The sequence below is a fragment of the Mya arenaria genome, chromosome 3 (assembly GCF_026914265.1).
Source record: "Mya arenaria isolate MELC-2E11 chromosome 3, ASM2691426v1".
Lineage (NCBI taxonomy): Eukaryota > Metazoa > Mollusca > Bivalvia > Myida > Myidae > Mya > Mya arenaria.
In genome coordinates this window covers 6,292,434-6,310,758 of record NC_069124.1, presented here as the reverse complement: position 1 = coordinate 6,310,758, position 18,325 = coordinate 6,292,434, and the positions used below count along the sequence as shown (strand labels likewise).

At 37.2% G+C, this 18,325-nt stretch overlaps 1 protein-coding gene across 6 annotated transcripts; it reads left to right on the top strand.

The window, feature by feature from the left end:
- Nucleotides 1-867: 867 nt before the first annotated feature.
- Nucleotides 868-18,171, top strand: LOC128226877 (leucine-rich repeat-containing protein 74B-like). 6 transcript variants are annotated; one of them, XM_052936977.1, is made up of 15 exons: nt 868-887; nt 3,175-3,542; nt 6,933-7,150; nt 8,130-8,237; nt 8,889-8,982; nt 9,807-9,856; nt 10,102-10,183; nt 10,780-10,865; nt 11,358-11,552; nt 11,761-11,856; nt 13,690-13,956; nt 14,293-14,340; nt 15,065-15,150; nt 15,601-15,622; nt 17,550-18,171. In XM_052936977.1, the coding sequence occupies exons 2-15, from the start codon at nt 3,176-3,178 to the stop codon at nt 17,673-17,675; spliced, it is 1,845 nt and encodes a 614-aa protein (XP_052792937.1). In that variant the 5' UTR covers nt 868-887; nt 3,175; the 3' UTR covers nt 17,676-18,171. The 6 variants fall into 6 exon arrangements, with proteins under 6 accessions (XP_052792937.1, XP_052792936.1, XP_052792935.1 ...); XM_052936976.1 differs by lacking the exon at nt 868-887 and adding an exon at nt 891-1,031; XM_052936975.1 differs by lacking the exon at nt 868-887 and adding an exon at nt 2,451-2,602.
- Nucleotides 18,172-18,325: the final 154 nt, after the last annotated feature.

The following is an 18,325-nucleotide window of genomic DNA, read 5'->3' as shown; positions in this document are numbered from 1 at the left end:
TGCATTCATTGTTTTTAGCGATTGCAAACAGACACACTTGGTGCAGAAATGCAAAAATCACCAGTTCATTAAGGAAATCAATGCGCAGATAGGTGAGATTTATGGAAATGTTAATACTTCGGCTGGCTTTGTGGAATTTAATCGCAAACCAAATATTGCTTTTAAAAATGAACAAATATTTTAATACTCTTGGAAAAGCCTCTCTATGTTTGGCATAATCACATTTTGTTTTAATCATGATAATATAATACACTGTATTTTCTTTAATACATGTATAAATTGCATTAGACATTATGCTTCCAAAATCGTTTCATTATCCTGTATGCCTTTAGCGCTCTTTCTATTATACTTCTTAAAGCGATAAAACAACTTTCGCAAATCAATTACTTGTATTGGAATAAAGATTTTTGTCTATCAATTAAATGCCACTGCTATTATTATAGACAAAACATTTCACCCATAATAGGACTAATTTGTCTTGTTTGGACTACATTTTCTACCCTTAAAATTGCAATGCTAACATCAATAGCTCTGATCATGTATTGGCTCATTTCTTAACTAAACAAATTACATTGTTCAATTTCCTATTTTTGCAAAAGTAAATTAATTGAACCGTATTCGTTTTCAGTGGATCAACAATGACTTTATCGACAAATATTTAGTTCAATAAATTTGTATAATGTTTCTTGAAAAAAATGGAACAACTTTGTGAATTAGAAAATGGTTGAAGAAACAATGATTATATTAATGGCTTAAATCTTCAGTAACCGAAAACTTGATTGTTATCATATCTACTTAAAAGCTGTATAATATTCCTAATCATCTTACAGTTCCAAATAAGAGTGTTTACAGATCGGATAAAGAACAATTTGAGATATAATTTACAGGTACTTAGCACCCAGAAATGGTTTTATAATGTAAAAATACAAAGGATATTCGTCCATATTGCAATATTTCGTTTTACTTTAAATTGTCGTTATTTGTGATATTGAACACACTTTTGAACGGAATTTTAATACACTCATTAACAGGTAAGTGTATATACTGTTTATTTACACTGTCCGTTTGTATATATTCTATTATATACATGTATATCTCAGTTTACCAAATGAGCATCAATACGTTTAGCTTGAATAACTCCAATTAAATGTTACGCATGGATAAGCATAAGATAAATTCGTTCGAAAGTAATGTAACAAACATGTTTTAAAAGTCTGTATAATACATTTAAAGTGCATTTTTATATAATGATTTTGTATTCAAAACAGTCTTAAAGATGCACTATTACTCCCAAATATGATGAAAAAAAGGATGTCCAAATGTCGAAACCAATGATGCTTATGGAGGATATTCAGTTTAATTGAAAAGAAATGTGCAGAAAACTCGGTATTGCTACCTTATGAGACCATAGTAGATCGCAGTAAATCTTTTAGCATTCACCAATCATTTAATAGTTTTGAGTTTTCAGCTATTAAATACACAGATGCAATATTGTTAATAGTAATTAATATTTTCCTTAATTGCATTATTTAGTAAGTAGTTGAGGGTGTATCACTCAAAAATGATGTTTGTTTTACATGTGTGTGTATTGATTTTGAATAAGAGTGCCACTTTAAAAGCCACCCTGTCGCGTGAGTCGTAGCATCTTCGAGAGCTTTGTAGAATCGATACATTTTGTAATCCGAAGTATATCTTTATCGGATGTCTTAATTCATTATGGATGGGGGAAATGATCCACTCAATGGCCATTGAAACTGGATCAGAAGAAATGAAACATGCACACTAGCATGGGTAATTCATTTAAAGTATCTTTGAGTGAATATGGATGCCATATATTTTACATAATCGACCATGCCACCGTGTAAAAATATTGGATGAAACTAGTGCTTTTTATGTTACCTTGTATGAAAATCTGTTGGGGTTTTTTGGGGAATTTTAACAAAGAGAACCATTTTTTTCAAAATTCAGGTAAATTTCAAAATCGTTTTTTTTTTTATTATTTAACGATAAACATCTAAACCTTGTTATTTTAGAGAGAAATGCTTGTGATATGAATTTACAGAGATTTCTGAGTTTCCATTTGCTATTCGATAAACTTATATATGTACAAGTATTTCATATATAGTGTGGTTTGTTTAATTTAATGTCAACAGAAACACAGTCAGATAACATTGGTTATTCTATTCCCAGATTTCTTAAAAGCTAAAAATAATAATTTTAGTTCCAACGAAGTGAACCTCTTTGCTTTTATAACAAATTAAAGTTTTGCTCTTATTCTATGCAATTGAACCACTCCGAACTATCAGATTGTGTTATTATTTGAGGTTGAATGTCAATTTTAACAGAGAATGTGCAACATAAGAATTTGTATCTCAAGCATTCAACGATCACTTAAATGAACAACTCTTCAAGTAAATTACTTTTTATTGAGGCTTTATATTAGATTCAAGGTTTACTTAACTCCAAACTGTTGACAGATACAATCATGTAAATCAGCTCTAATTGGAAATTTACACGCAACGATCAACGATATGGATCTCTTCATTATAAGCTAACACTTTTTCAAGTGCACATTATGGAGTTTATTATTACTTTCAATATGGTATGTATATTATCTGATTATTTTTTTCCGAAAAAAAGCGCGTTTTTAATATTTTTCACTGGAGATATATATCTGAAGACACTAAAATCAGTATAGATCAATGTACCACGTCAACGTTCGGCGCTGTTATTAATTATCACTGATATTAATTTAGTATCACATGAAACACGAGTTCATAAAGTATTAACTAGTACCTCTTTGTGACAGCATGGGTGTCAAATATGACATAACAATGTAGTATTGTAACATTATTTTTTGAAAGGGCGATGTTCCATTCATGGCTATGATTACCTATCAGTCACGAGATCTTTCATTTACACCTCTATAACGCGCAGACAATACAACCCTATACATAATTAAAACCTCATTTGTATCTTAAACGAAATCATGTACAGAGGTCCTTAGACCTGAAAATGGAAACAGTTTCAATGATGATAAGCTTATTGATACAAATCCGGACTATGTAAATAAGAGTTACAAAAGTTATAAAAGATAAATCAAATGCATAACAAGGATCTATTTATTTTATTATGACCGAATTTACTATATCTTCGTAAATCTTATTATCAAAGAATGGCGCTATCGCTGAAAAGTAAATACCGGCCAGGAGGGGGACTTACGCATTCGCCAATTACGGAAATGGATGAAGACGTCGTAACGCCCGCTAGTGAGGGTCCTTACGTGACCAGAGAAAACACACGGTCTAGAGCGGAAGTGGGGGCGCTCGGGATGGGCTCCAAGAAGGCGTCGCTGTACCTGAGTCGCACGGCGTCCCTCGTTCAGCCGGGAAGAGAGTCGAGGGCAAGCTCACGGTCGGGAACGCCTAAACAGGAGGACGCTTCTAGTAAAAATGGTGATAAGGACTCAAGTTCAGATAAAACCAGTGTGTTCTCCTTGCAAAAAGAGTTTACTTTCACTGGATACGACATCATGGCTGATGGTGAGTCTGTATATTGATTTTAAAAAAGTTTCAGATTTAAACAAATGCTTTATATTTAAAGACTTAATGATAACGTGTTTTATGTTGAGTTGGTTTGTTGTGTTGTTGTTTTATTTTTCGAAAGAATAAACACTAAGTGTGTGAATACATTCGTTCACGCTGGCATGGCAGTTCAGCTTAGCCCTCTGAAATATTCAAAATTCTTTCAGACGATAAATACTTTTTTATTCGACGTTACAATGATAGATAACCTCTCGTTGTCGAGTATACATGTATTACCTGTCGCGGTCGAGTATACATGTAGTACCTGTCGCGGTCGAGTATTCGTGTATTACCTGTCACGGTCGAGTATACATGTATTACCTGTCGCGGTCGAGTATACATGTAGTACCTGTCGCGGTCGAATATACATGTAGTTCCTGTCGCGGTCGAGTATACATGTAGTACCCGTCGCGGTCGAGGTTACATGGAGTACCTGTCGCGGTCGAGGTTACATGGAGTACCTGTCGCGGTCGAGTATACATGTATTACCTGTCGCGGTCGAGTATACATGTAGTACCTGTCGCGGTCGAGTATAAATGTATTACCTGTCGCGGTCGAGTATACATGTAGTACCTGTCGCGGTCGAGTATACATGTATTACCTGTCGCGGTCGAGTATACATGTATTACCTGTCGCGGTCGAGTATACATGTAGTACCTGTCACGGTCAAGTATACATGTAGTTCCTGTCACGGTCGAGTATACATGTATTACCTGTCGCGGTCGAGTATACATGTATTACCTGTCGCGGTCGAGTATACATGTAGTACCTGTCGCGGTCGAATATACATGTAGTACCTGTCACGGTCAAGTATACATGTAGTTCCTGTCACGGTCGAGTATACATGTAGTACCTGTCACGGTCGAGTATACATGTAGTACCTGTCACGGTCAAGTATACATGTAGTTCCTGTCGCGGTCGAGTAAACATGTATTACCTGTCGCGGTCGAGTATACATGTAGTACCTGTCGCGGTCGAGTATACATGTATTACCTGTCACGGTCGAGTATACATGTAGTACCTGTCGCGGTCGAGTATAGGCGATTACCTGTCACGGTCGAGTATACATGGAGTACCTGTCGCGGTCGAGTATACGCGATTACCTGTCACGGTCGAGTATACATGTATTACCTGTCGCGGTCGAGTATACATGGAGTACCTGTCGCGGTCGAGTATACGCGATTACCTGTCACGGTCGAGTATACATGGAGTACCTGTCGCGGTCGAGTATACATGTAGTACCTGTCACGGTCGAGTATACGCGATTACCTGTCACGGTCGAGTATACATGTAGTACCTGTCGCGGTCGAGTATACGCGATTACCTGTCGCGGTCGAGTATACATGGAGTACCTGTCGCGGTCGAGTATACGCGATTACCTGTCACGGTCGAGTATACATGTAGTACCTGTCACGGTCAAGTATACATGTAGTTCCTGTCGCGGTCGAGTATACATGTATTGCCTGTCACGGTCGAGTATACATGTAGTACCTGTCGCGGTCGAGTATAGGCGATTACCTGTCACGGTCGAGTATACATGGAGTACCTGTCGCGGTCGAGTATACGCGATTACCTGTCACGGTCGAGTATACATGGAGTACCTGTCGCGGTCGAGTATACATGGAGTACCTGTCGCGGTCGAGTATACGCGATTACCTGTCACGGTCGAGTATACATGGAGTACCTGTCGCGGTCGAGTATACATGTAGTACCTGTCACGGTCGAGTATACGCGATTACCTGTCACGGTCGAGTATACATGTAGTACCTGTCGCGGTCGAGTATACGCGATTACCTGTCGCGGTCGAGTATACATGGAGTACCTGTCGCGGTCGAGTATACGCGATTACCTGTCACGGTCGAGTATACATATAGTACCTGTCGCGGTCGAGTATACATGTAGTACCTGTCACGGTCGAGTATACGCGATTACCTGTCACGGTCGAGTATACATGGAGTACCTGTCGCGGTCGAGTATACGCGATTACCTGTCACGGTCGAGTGTCCATGTAGTACCTGTCGCGGTCGAGTATACGCGATTACCTGTCACGGTCGAGTATACATGGAGTACCTGTCGCGGTCGAGTATACGCGATTACCTGTCACGGTCGAGTATACATGGAGTACCTGTCGCGGTCGAGTATACATGGAGTACTTGTCGCGGTCGCGTATACATGGAGTACCTGTCACGGTCGAGTATACATGTAGTACCTGTCGCGGTCGAGTATACGCGATTACCTGTCACGGTCGAGTATACATGGAGTACCTGTCACGGTCGAGTATACATGGAGTACCTGTCGCGGTCGAGTATACGCGATTACCTGTCACGGTCGAGTATACATGTAGTACCTGTCGCTGTCGAGTATACGCGATTACCTGTCACGGTCGAGTATACATGGAGTACCTGTCACGGTCGAGTATACATGGAGTACCTGTCGCGGTCGAGTATACGCGATTACCTGTCACGGTCGAGTATACATGTAGTACCTGTCGCGGTCGAGTATACGCGATTACCTGTCACGGTCGAGTATACATGGAGTACCTGTCGCGGTCGAGTATACGCGATTACCTGTCACGGTCGAGTATACATGGAGTACCTGTCGCGGTCGAGTATACGCGATTACCTGTCACGGTCGAGTATACATGGAGTACCTGTCACGGTCGAGTATACATGGAGTACCTGTCGCGGTCGAGTATACGCGATTACCTGTCACGGTCGAGTATAAATGTAGTACCTGTCGCGGTCGAGTATACGCGATTAACTGTCGCGGTCGAGTATACATGGAGTACCTGTCGCGGTCGAGTATACGCGATTACCTGTCACGGTCGAGTATACATGGAGTACCTGTCGCGGTCGAGTATACGCGATTACCTGTCACGGTCGAGTATACATGTAGTACCTGTCGCGGTCGAGTATACGCGATTACCTGTCACGGTCGAGTATACATGGAGTACCTGTCGCGGTCGAGTATACGCGATTACCTGTCACGGTCGAGTATACATGTTGTACCTGTCGCGGTCGAGTATACATGTAGTACCTGTCGCGGTCGAGTATACTCGATTACCTGTCACGGTCGAGTATACATGTATTACCTACCGCAGTCGAGTATACGCGATTACCTGTCACGGTCGAGTATACATGGAGTACCTGTCGCGGTCGAGTATACGCGATTACCTGTCACGGTCGAGTATACATGGAGTACCTGTCACGGTCGAGTATACGCGATTACCTGTCACGGTCGAGTATACGCGATTACCTGTCACGGTCGAGTATACATGGAGTACCTGTCACGGTCGAGTATACATGTAGTTCCTGTCACGGTCGAGTATACATGTATTACCTACCGCAGTCGAACCACAACCCACTCAGCCAAAGAAAACCACAACCGATGACTCGGACGAAGAAAAGTACAGACGAACGAACACAGACAGCTACCTGAACGCGTGCCGGATGTTGGGTCAGGTTCCCGTCAACTACGTCGCCCGCCATATTAATGACAAGAACATGGTGATGAAGAGCCATCCGCTAGGTCCGCCTGGTACCAGAGCAGTCTGTATAGCGCTTGTGGTGGGTTTCATTTAACCTTAAATGTTGAAAGTCAGCGAGAATAATGTGTGCATTGTGCAAATGGCCGTTTTAACCAACGCATCTAAATCCTGGCCACCTTGCCATGTCCACAAAAACCTCACTTTTCTAGATTTAATCAGCAATACATTATGAGGTTTAACAAATTACAATGAAATTAATAATGAATCATATGAATATTAAGTGTGTTTACCAAGAAATCACCGTAAAAGCAGCACTCTCTGTTTAGGGCCGGCATTCATATTTTTTTAGTCATTATCTCACTGAAGTGGATTTCTTTAGATTTTCAAAGTCAAATGAAAAGAAATCAGTGTTTTATACATAAAAACATGTATTTTTTCAATACAGTCAATTAGGTTTTTCAGAAAGTAAGTTTTGCTATCGTACGACTAAAGTGACACTTGAATTATGAAAGTGACTTCAGTTAGGAATTAAAATAGAATGCGTTGTGAATACTGACCCTGTCCTGAATATGCGTTTATATATACGAAAATATGAATAATTAGCAGGTTGAACTTTTCCCATAAGCCTTCTACCTGATACCTAAAACATGAATCGAAAATGTAAGCTTAGTTCTAAACACCACCTAACTATGTAAATAAAAATTCAGATGCTTTATTTTAAAAGTTGACAAATTACACCACATTTACCCTGTAGAGTAGTAATATGTGTCTTGCAGAGTCGGTTCCAAGATTTGACGTGGCATAACCTTAGACCTGCGCCTTTCCCTTAACAGCTATATTTATTTGGCTTTGGTTAAATGTTTTGGCAGATGTATGGGGGCTCGGGGTGCTCCCCCGAAGAAAAATATCTATATAAATCCAAGACGGTACATTTTGAGCGCATTAATTTTATAACATTGATGATTTGGCGGGGGGGGGGGGTGCGGATTAAGAAACAAAAACTCGTCCTTTAACACTAATATAATAAATTTTATTTGTATTCATTTTATTTGTTTTAGAATAATCGTTTTGTCGAAAGTATCGACTTTGAGGATAACGACCTTGGAGCAGACGGCGCGGTCAGTGTCGCCGAGATGCTTCGCGATAATGACGTCATCACCGAAGTAGTAAGTGTCGTCACATTTCCAATCATATCTCAATCAAGTTGTCAAAATAACAAAGAAATAGTATTTATGCTATTCTTCCTGGTGGTTTTAGAGATTTATTAGTGAAATATAACCGATATTTCACTGTTTAAAACGGTGAAAAAATATTTTTTATCGTCAATTTTTTTGAATTTTATCCCGCGCAAAGGACAGGGACACAATCCCGACGATCACGTTACGTTTATAATTGTGCGTGCTAGTCTGAAAAACTACAATAGACTGTCATTTCATATTACTTTTAGGCAAATTACTAAACAAATACTTGTTTCAGTAAAGATCGCAATATAATTCGTATCGTGAAATCCGAAAGTACATATTTATCAACGTCGCCAGTTGTTAAATATAGATTATGGTGCTGACTTGTTGAAATATATATTGGTTGTACTCTGAAACAAACAAGTATTCTTTCTATATTTGTATTTCTTTCACAATTTTAATTTGTGTAATTGTCAAAATAATATAACCACGGCGAAAGACTTTGTCAAGGTGATGACGTCTGCTGAACAAATTGTCATTTCACCATAATGATGATCAGTTGAATGAAATAAAAGCTGGCAGTATTAAAGTGTGGTAAACAGATGTATTCGCTCATGTGCGCCCGTGTGTTTACAGAGGATAGCAGAGAACCTTATAGGATCCCGAGGAGCGCACGCCTTTACAGAATTGCTGAAGGATGGCAAACATCTTCACACCCTTGACATCACAGGTACTTGTTACACATATGGCCATTCAACTGTGGACTATGTTTTGATCATATAGTTAAGACCTTTCGAACCTGAAACCCTTCCAAACCCTTGACAACACAGGTACATGGTTTAACTGTGGACGCAGCAATGTATATATTGGGTAAATACGCTTGAATGCCTTCAGTATACACCTGCTGAAATGCGAGTATCACTTTGGCTACAAGACAATATATGTGGGTAACACGTAATGAAACAATTTTTTATCACATTACGCCATAATGCAAAATCAGTTATCTGTAGCTTATATATCATACCAATTATCTTTACATATATAAACTTATGTTTCAGAAAGATGCATGTACGTGTTTAAATATTATAAATACGACATCGAACCTGGGTTGCGTTTCACAAAAGAACGTTATAAAGGCTTAAGATTGTAACTTTCTATGCACTCCGTGCTTGGTGTTACTGTGTTTCAAAACAAATATCCTTAAGATATTTATCGCATAGACAATGCCACTCCCATAAGCAACGCAAGGTTTACGGCACAAATGTCTTTTTGAAACGGGCCACAGGACCGATATACATTAAACATGTTTTGTTTTCCCGAACTACAGGAACTAATGACGATTTCTGAATGGTTCACAGTCAAAATAAAGAAAAAATACATATGTTGTGGCCTGGTATTTTCAATAAAGTCAATGCAAGTAGAAAGCAGAAATTATTAAGTAATTATATCATATGATGATTGAGAAATTAAATCAGGAAATTAACTGAATGATTTAAGATATTTTATGAATACCGCTCTAGACAGAATAAAATAGTTTTTTTAAACTATTTGCAGGAAGTGGACTTGAGGATTCTGATTCCAAATACGTAGCAGATATGATAGAGGTAACAGAAAAGTTGACAAATATGAGGCTGTATTGGTAGATCTCGTTACACCATAAATGAACTTTTAATCATAATGCACCCTTTGGAAAGGTGGATTTGTTTTCATAAATAGTGCTTTGGTTACGAAGCAGGTTAATTTCTCCAATACATTCAAATTGAACTTTATCAATATTATCACTAAAGGAGTGCGGCTGTTTATATTGGTCGATAAACTGTTAGTTTGACTGTTTTGATATTTTTTTCAGTTTAATCCCCATTTAAGAGTGCTGAATGTGAGCCACAACCGATTAAGTGAACATGGTGCAATCGACATTGGACGGGCCATCGGTGGGTGTGCAGTATTTACCAAGAAATATTTAATTTTAAAGATTTTGATATAATCAGCTCATTGTACATTAATAATTAGCATTGTTTAATAGAAGTATATATTACGTATGCGCTTCTTCTAGTACATGTTAAGATGTTTGAGAAATTCTAAACCAATCAATACTTTTGTATGCACTTCAATAACGTTTTGCCCTTTACCAAGTTGTTTCAGTTCTGTTAATTGTTCATTAATTATGTATATTGTTTAATAGACGTATAATCTACGTATTGGTATTTGGATATTCTTAATATTTAAAAGTTAAGATGTTTGAGAATGTCTGAACAAATTTACTTTTGTATTCACTTCAATCACTTCAAGTTTTGTCCTTTACCAAATAGTTTCAGTTATGTAAAGAAGTTTACATTACCTACTGTTTTTAAAGTGCTTGGAAGCTAGCTTTTTACATATGCACAATATCAAGCATCGATCCAAGCAAACTTTATGAATGAACAAAGTATTATTATGATTTTCACAATGATAAATGGAGTGCTTTGTGAAAAAGTATGTTTGCTTACCAATAATGCAAACTAAGAGCTACAAACATCCGCTATTCTAGCAATAAACGACACTCTACAGGAGCTGGACCTGAGTTGGAACCACATCCGGGGCCATGGAGCCACCGCCGTCTCTATTGGTCTTCAGGTAACTCTTTATATTAAAAGTGGGTCCTTATTATGCTTTTGATATTTGACGTTTATCTGCAAAACGGATTCCTATGAAAATGAATTCCCCCCCCCCCTTATTTCGTATCAGTCTGCAATTGTTCCTACTTTTAATCTGGGAAATGCAATATTATTACTTGAATGTTACAGAATAAAGCATTAAATATGTTGAATGCTGTTTTACATCAAAACAAATTTACGTCAGAGTACTTATAGTAATAAGATATATATGAAAATATATATGTTTATGTAGACATGTACATTGTACAATTCTTAATAAAAAATGCCTGTCTGACTTATATATTGTTATAAGAAATATTAACATGGATAATCAGATCACACATTATATATTTTGTCACTATTTCTGTATGAATTCAACAAGATACAATTTATAATCTGTCCCAAACGAAGACTAAATGTTCCAAACTCTATATATGTTAGAATGCATAACTGACTTATGATTCCCATTTAGAGAAACGTAGCGCTTAAAAAGATCAACCTGTCGTGGAACGGTTTCGCGAAGCATGGTGCAGAAGGGCTAGGGCGTGCGCTCGCCGAGAACCGAACGTTACGGGAGCTTGACGTCTCCAACAACCGCCTTGGGATGAAGGCCGTTCCGCTCCTCATCAAAGGCCTCCAGGAGAATGACGGCCTCGATATGCTCAGGGTGAGTTACACTCTCTAACGCATACGCAATAATCAACCCATTCGAATTTCGAATATATTTTATTACGGCAAATATCAAAATAAAACATCGTAAGTGAATTTCTTGTATACCATTTTTCTGTCTCGTATTCATGCCCTTTAATTTATGGCTATATGTATTCGCCTGTCTTCTTTCAATTATAGTCCTTTCTTGATTACCCTGTTTTCAGATCGGACAGAATCCATTCTCACCGGAAGTTGCCTATGCAATTTTAAAAGCGATCGGAGAGTCAGAGAAATGTGTTCTTACGAAACTTGACTTGTCTGTAAGTAATCGTTCCCACTGTATACACTTATTTATTATTGAAAGGAACCGAAGTTAGATCGGTTCCAAACACGAAAATATAACAGGTATATCATTAAGTTTAAGTATCTTCGTGTTTTTAAGATGGGACATTCGTGTGACAGAAATCTATCGTACCTCATGCTTCGGAATGTCCCTGATTTGTTAATGAAAATAAGATGTTCTATCAAATAAATACACCCACACCTAGCTCAATATAACACCCACAACTAGCTCAATATAACACCCACACCTAGCTCAATATAACACCCACACCTAGCTCAATATAACACCCACACCTAGCTCAATATAACACCCACACCAAGCTCAATATAACACCCACACCTAGCTCAATATAACACCCACAACTAGCTCAATATAACACCCACACCTAGCTCAATATAACACCCACAACTAGCTTTGTTTCATGTCCCCATTTTCACTATAATGTTATTAATTGGGTGATTTCACATTGGCCTAGTTATTTGTCCGAGGTTAGCTGTATTTGCATGAGCCCGAAAGTGCTCGGACCAATACAGCTAACCTTTTTTTCTAGACACGACTTTGCTGATTTTGACATGCATCCTTTAGTGACATCGCGCATACTTATGAATAAATCGCTGTACAGTCTAAGGAAGCATGTCTATTTGTCTTTATTTCGTAAATCGTATGCATAAACGTCAAACCTTCGTCGTCCTTTTTTCGGTATACACAAAAATTATAGTCGTAAAACCACCCACAGGTTAAATACAACTGTTAGATCAAACCGTACAAAGTGGTTGAAGAATTTAATGGGCTAGTTATTCCAAATAGGTTTAAACCAAGCACAAAATCTTTAAAACAGTCTGAAATTGAAAAACAAAATGGCTCCTTTTAAAATAATATCCAGCATATTTCTCATATTAGGCGAGTTTCGACAGCCAATGAAAATGGTCCATTTCTCAATTCTTATATTAGGCGAGTTTTGTAGCCAATCAAAAAGGATGAAACTCATATTGGCCGAGTTCGGTTGATATTGACCGAGTTTTGGCGTATATTGTCGTCAATTGTCTGATATTGGTACCGCGAGTGTCCCCCTATTGCGTCATATACGTAATAGTTGATTAATGATGTATGTTATAAACGTATATTTAAGGCGGTTGACAACATTGTGCCATTCTTTTCTGGTATTTCAGGAGGACCTGGACATAAGCATCAATTTAGGCATTAAATGGTGCAATTTGACACATATGTACTCACATTTCACAAGTTTTCACAGGCCATTTTTCATCACATATTCACATTTTGTGGTTTCGTGCACGACTCCTTTTTATATGAGAAACTTGACAAAACCAGGAAATGACACATTTTGGACAATCGGACGAGTACATGTATAGAGAAATACATTAAAAGGTCGTAATTATCAGAAATGCTGAAATCTAATAGATGTGTTGCCAAATTGATCTATCTAGGTTTCACGCTTCCATCATCCGTTCATATACATCCCGATGCTAAAGAAGCATTTTAGACTAAAATTAAGATAGTTTTGAGTGAATGTAGACTTTCAAAACCATATATATTCTTAAAAACACAACATATAACGACTTACCTACATGTTACGGCGGTCATTCAATTCGTAAGAAAAGTCCGCTTAAAATTTAAACTCACAACTTATACAAATGTATATGCTTTTAAACATGTTATCAAACGAATTTCCGTCCCTTTAGACGACGCGAGTTATTTCCATATGTTTCATTAAACTCTGTACAATAACGTTTTCTAACATGATGTTGATTGCTGGTTGAACAATTTGTTTCCATTTTGAATCGATATTTAGGACATCGTGGTACGCACAGACTTCATCAAGGAATGGGACGAGATTAAGTCAAAACGTCCCATCCCGCTACGGATTATGTTCGGCGCAATAGTCAAAAGCGTAACGGCCCCCGCGAAAGACCCGGATGCGTTAGATTGGCGAGACCCGGTGGTGCGTATGTTCAAGTTTATGCATGACGAGGGATACCGGGTGATTGACCTACTTAAGAAGTGGGACAAGGACGGAAACTTCAGCGTTGACAGAGAAGAGTTTAAGCGAGGATTTCAGGTATGACCCACCCTAGAAATGGAAATTCAAAGCATAGTTTTGTTTTCTATAACATACCAATAAATTACCCAGTGTCATTTTTCGTAATGTTCTCGCGTTTTGAGTGTTGTGTAGACCACATGCTTCTAACATACGTCATTAAGTAATGAATTGGTTAGTTTCGGAACTTCAGCCACCTAAAGAATTAGTTCATCAATAGTTTTGTCATTTCTCCAAAATAGCAATAAAATTTGGCACACCAAATAATTAGTACCTTTAACAATATGTATTTGTATGTTCATAGAACATAATCCGTATATTTGCACCAGAAATTAGCAATTTGCTAGTAATTTTCAGGAAATAAAGGCGGATATAGATAACCAAACAAAAGAAAAACAGAAACAGGTTACACTATGTGTTTTCGATTAAGATTTGCTTTGATATTCAAGCTGCATTCACGTCAAGAAATATCTTGTTACCATTTGCACGACTGAAGATACTAACATGAGCTTTTTGGTGTACGACCATGCACACTTTCTTCTTACTATTGCTATCACTTATAATTAAAAGGACACAAATTTTATTAATTATTAATGATAAATGAGTTTCGGCAAAGTCAATTGTAAGTTACATCAACAAGTTGTTGACTTATGTGTCCAGTATTACTAAACCATTCTATTCAGTTAAAGTCTGCATTTACCTTAATAAATGCTTTAATACTAATAACCCTTAAGATACCTTACTGGTGGAAATGATATGCTTTCTACTGGTCCAGCCTCTGTATAAATCTACCGATTCACCTGATTAAATCAGTGACGGCTGAATGTTGAATCTCCAAAATGAATGTATACAAAATATCATTTCGCCCACTGATGAAACACATTTTAGGAATATATAATTTTATGTGATTAGCATAGTTTGGTAGTTTGTATTTCAAATATATCATATAAATTAGTCTAGTATATTTTTTACAGAAAGGCATATCAATGCGTTAACTGTTAGTTTCCAAATTCGCGTTATGTTTTGTTGTTGATTATGCCCAGGCAATTCTCTCATTTCCTTGAAAAGTTACCAAATAACGAAATAAATGGAAATATATCTATTATACTAATGAGTATTTTGTTTGCAGGCGGAGAACAGTTTGCTAACAGCCGCCCAGTTAGACGAACTTGTTGACCGATTAGACACAGACGGAGACGGTGAAGTAGACCTAGGGTTAGTATGAACTCTCTCTATATTGTTTGTAGTTCAACTACCAAAAGTAATGTTTGAATCACGTCATTTAATTGAAAGTGTAATTGGTTTGCTTTATATGTAACGCAACATGTAAGCGCTGTATCACTGGATTTAACCATCTTAAGTTATTCACTTTGTGAGTTTAAAATTTAAAATGCACGTTTTTAAGGTTTTTAGTTTTATATGTTTTTGAATGTATAACCATTATATATATTAACATTTAACCTCACTAACAATGTTAACCTTAGATTTATACAAAAAAACCCGTAAAATATGTCATTGAAAGAGAGAGGCAAATAATTCCACTTAACACTATATTTCATTAATTGTCATTAATAGATTCGTGTATTTTCCATCTCTAACATATATCATATGTCAACATGTGTATGTGTGTGCATACTAATCGCATGTGTGTATATTATTAACTAGGATGTTCAGAAAACTGATAAAGGTAGGTATGGCATTCTTGATGAATGTTTTATGTATAGATGTGGCTCAATTGCTTGTGATTTGTTTTCATTTGACAGTATAAACTTTGTTCACAGTTTGAACAAAAAAAGACATCAAACTATTACTTTGGGTATCTGTGTATTAGTAAAGATATTCAAAATTGTTCTTTGGAATATACAATTTTGAAAACTTTGATAATACCAAAATTCTCCTTGCTCCACACATAAGTTAATACATTAAAATGAGTACTACATCTCGTGTTTTGGAATCATTTCGAATGGCCTCTTCATTTATAAAATGGTATACATGGCAAAACAGAATTATAAGACGATTAGCATTCATACTTTAAGTATTTAAAAAAAATAGTGTTCGCCCTTTTTAATGAGTACCTTAAATAGTGATGTCGTGTTCTTCACTTTTCCAACATACATGTATATCTATAATATTTCAACATCAAGCGGAAATGATTTTTAAAGTAAGGAAAGTAAGGAAAGTTTTTTTCACAATAACACAAATTAACAACACAATATATCCTACTTACTATAAAGGGAAGTTTATATGAACATAGGAATCCTTAAACTACTGAAGCATCAGTGTATTTTCAACCGACATCGTGTGTATGTGTGGAGCAAGTAGGTCAACCATGTCGATGTTGTTCTAGACCACAACACTGCACATGCCATTCATTTCTGACTCAAAGTTCAGCAAGGTAAACGACGTTTTTTCTGTATACTGTAGCTGATTCTCATCTTTAGATATGTTTTTATCATTTTTATATTAAAGCCTTTTTTAAGTTTATGAGTTTTCTCTCTAAACAGACTTGATTTGTTAACCTCCTGCCTGTCTCGCGTGTTTCTCTGCAAAACTGGCCAAGAAAATATCTTTGTTTTCATTTGCTTGTATATAAATATACAGTTAGTGTTTACTTTTGGTCTTCTTATCGATTAAGTCAGCAGGCCGGGCACAACCCAGCGCCAACTTATCTTTTAGAAAACAAATCTAAATGCAAACTTTCTTAGTCGGTTCAGCACGAAATGTATCGGGAATACTTTTAAACTAGCCAGTGCGCACGCGCGAGTTTCAAAATTACTCACTTATTACATCCAATAAATAACTGATGGAAATTTGACGGGATTTTTGTTACCAATGCAAAATTGGCGGTTGTACTCTGCCTAAATTATTTTTGGTTGTCAGAACTCTAAAGTATTGAATGTGAATTTGGCCGACAGTCTCGTTGGCGGAGGCATGCGCCTGAGCGTTAGATAACGTGTCCAGATATTAATAGACTAGTAGGCCTTGTTCATCATTACGGAATGTCCACTCTCAAATACCCTTTTAAATGGTCATGTTCTTGGAACAAATCTCTGCAGTTATGCACAATTAAACTGATCATATATTTATTGTCATTCAGTGCACACCAATTCAACAAATTAAAAGTGTGACCACGATCTAGTAGTGTCATATGGAACTGCAAACTACTTCAGCATTACAGTGCCATATTACGTCTATCTATCGTCGAGGAGAGGTTGACTCTTTCATTAAGACTCCCAGCATTTTCTTTCAAATTTTTATTCAATATTTTAAATGTTGCGCGTTTCATTCTTCTTCACTGCATAATGTTTCCTGAAACAAGCTGAATAGATTCTTTTTTCTTTTTTTATCTTCCCTTGGAAGGTATTCAATGTTTAACTTAAATGAATCTTATTGTCATACATCATTGAGTTCATTAACTCTATTGTTCAGTTCTTAATAACAAGTAATCCGATTAGCTACATCGTTCTTAGATCTATTTAAGACTAATAATGAATACAAGCCCATAGCTCATTTTAAAAAAGTGCATACAGCCTCCCAACCCCAGCAAGTTCATACTCATATTACTTCAATTGTAAACGCATTTAGACTTATGAATGCCACTATTTATTCTCCAGCGAGCTGCTATCGGCGGAGAAGGACTTCAGAAGGAAGATGCATCTACGCATCAGGAAGTTGGCGGAGAAATCACGGACGGCAGCAGACAAAGTGGACTCCGTAATCAACAAGCTGAAGAGGATTGAAGAGCTATGAGGAAAGTTAACTAGGTGTTTAATTGGTGTAGACACTCGGGACACGGCCGGTCATGGAGGCTCTGCCACACTAACACTATGTGGATTGATCGTTGGACGATATTACAAAAGCGAGTTCCTGGTGTTTTTTTAAAAGCGCTGGATCATGTATGCTTAGTCCCTGCCTTGACAGGAATTAGATTGTTTAACTTACAATTTGCCAATTCATTAGTTACGCTGAACTGTTGGGGCATTCTTATATCAGGAATGACCATTCACATGTTTGAAGTTTGTGTCATATTGAGATTACAATTAACATTTAATGAGATGCCAAAATATGGCGTACTGTGATATTATTGTTCAATATTCACTACGTTTAGTCATAATAGTGAAATATATTACCATGTGTGATATTGAACTGTTGTCTAACTGCATGTATTTACATTGATGTAGCAAGATATTTTGTTTGAACAGTCTTTGGCTGAAATCATAAATGACATAAATCAGATGTCCTTTAGTTATACATGTATCCTCAATATCCGTTTTACCGTAAGAGCGGTGTCCATTCGGTGGTTTGGCAGGCGGGCGTCCGCCTTCAATTTAACGCTCACTTTTTCACTCAAATCATGTTTATCTGAGTTTAACAAGACCTCTTTTAGAAA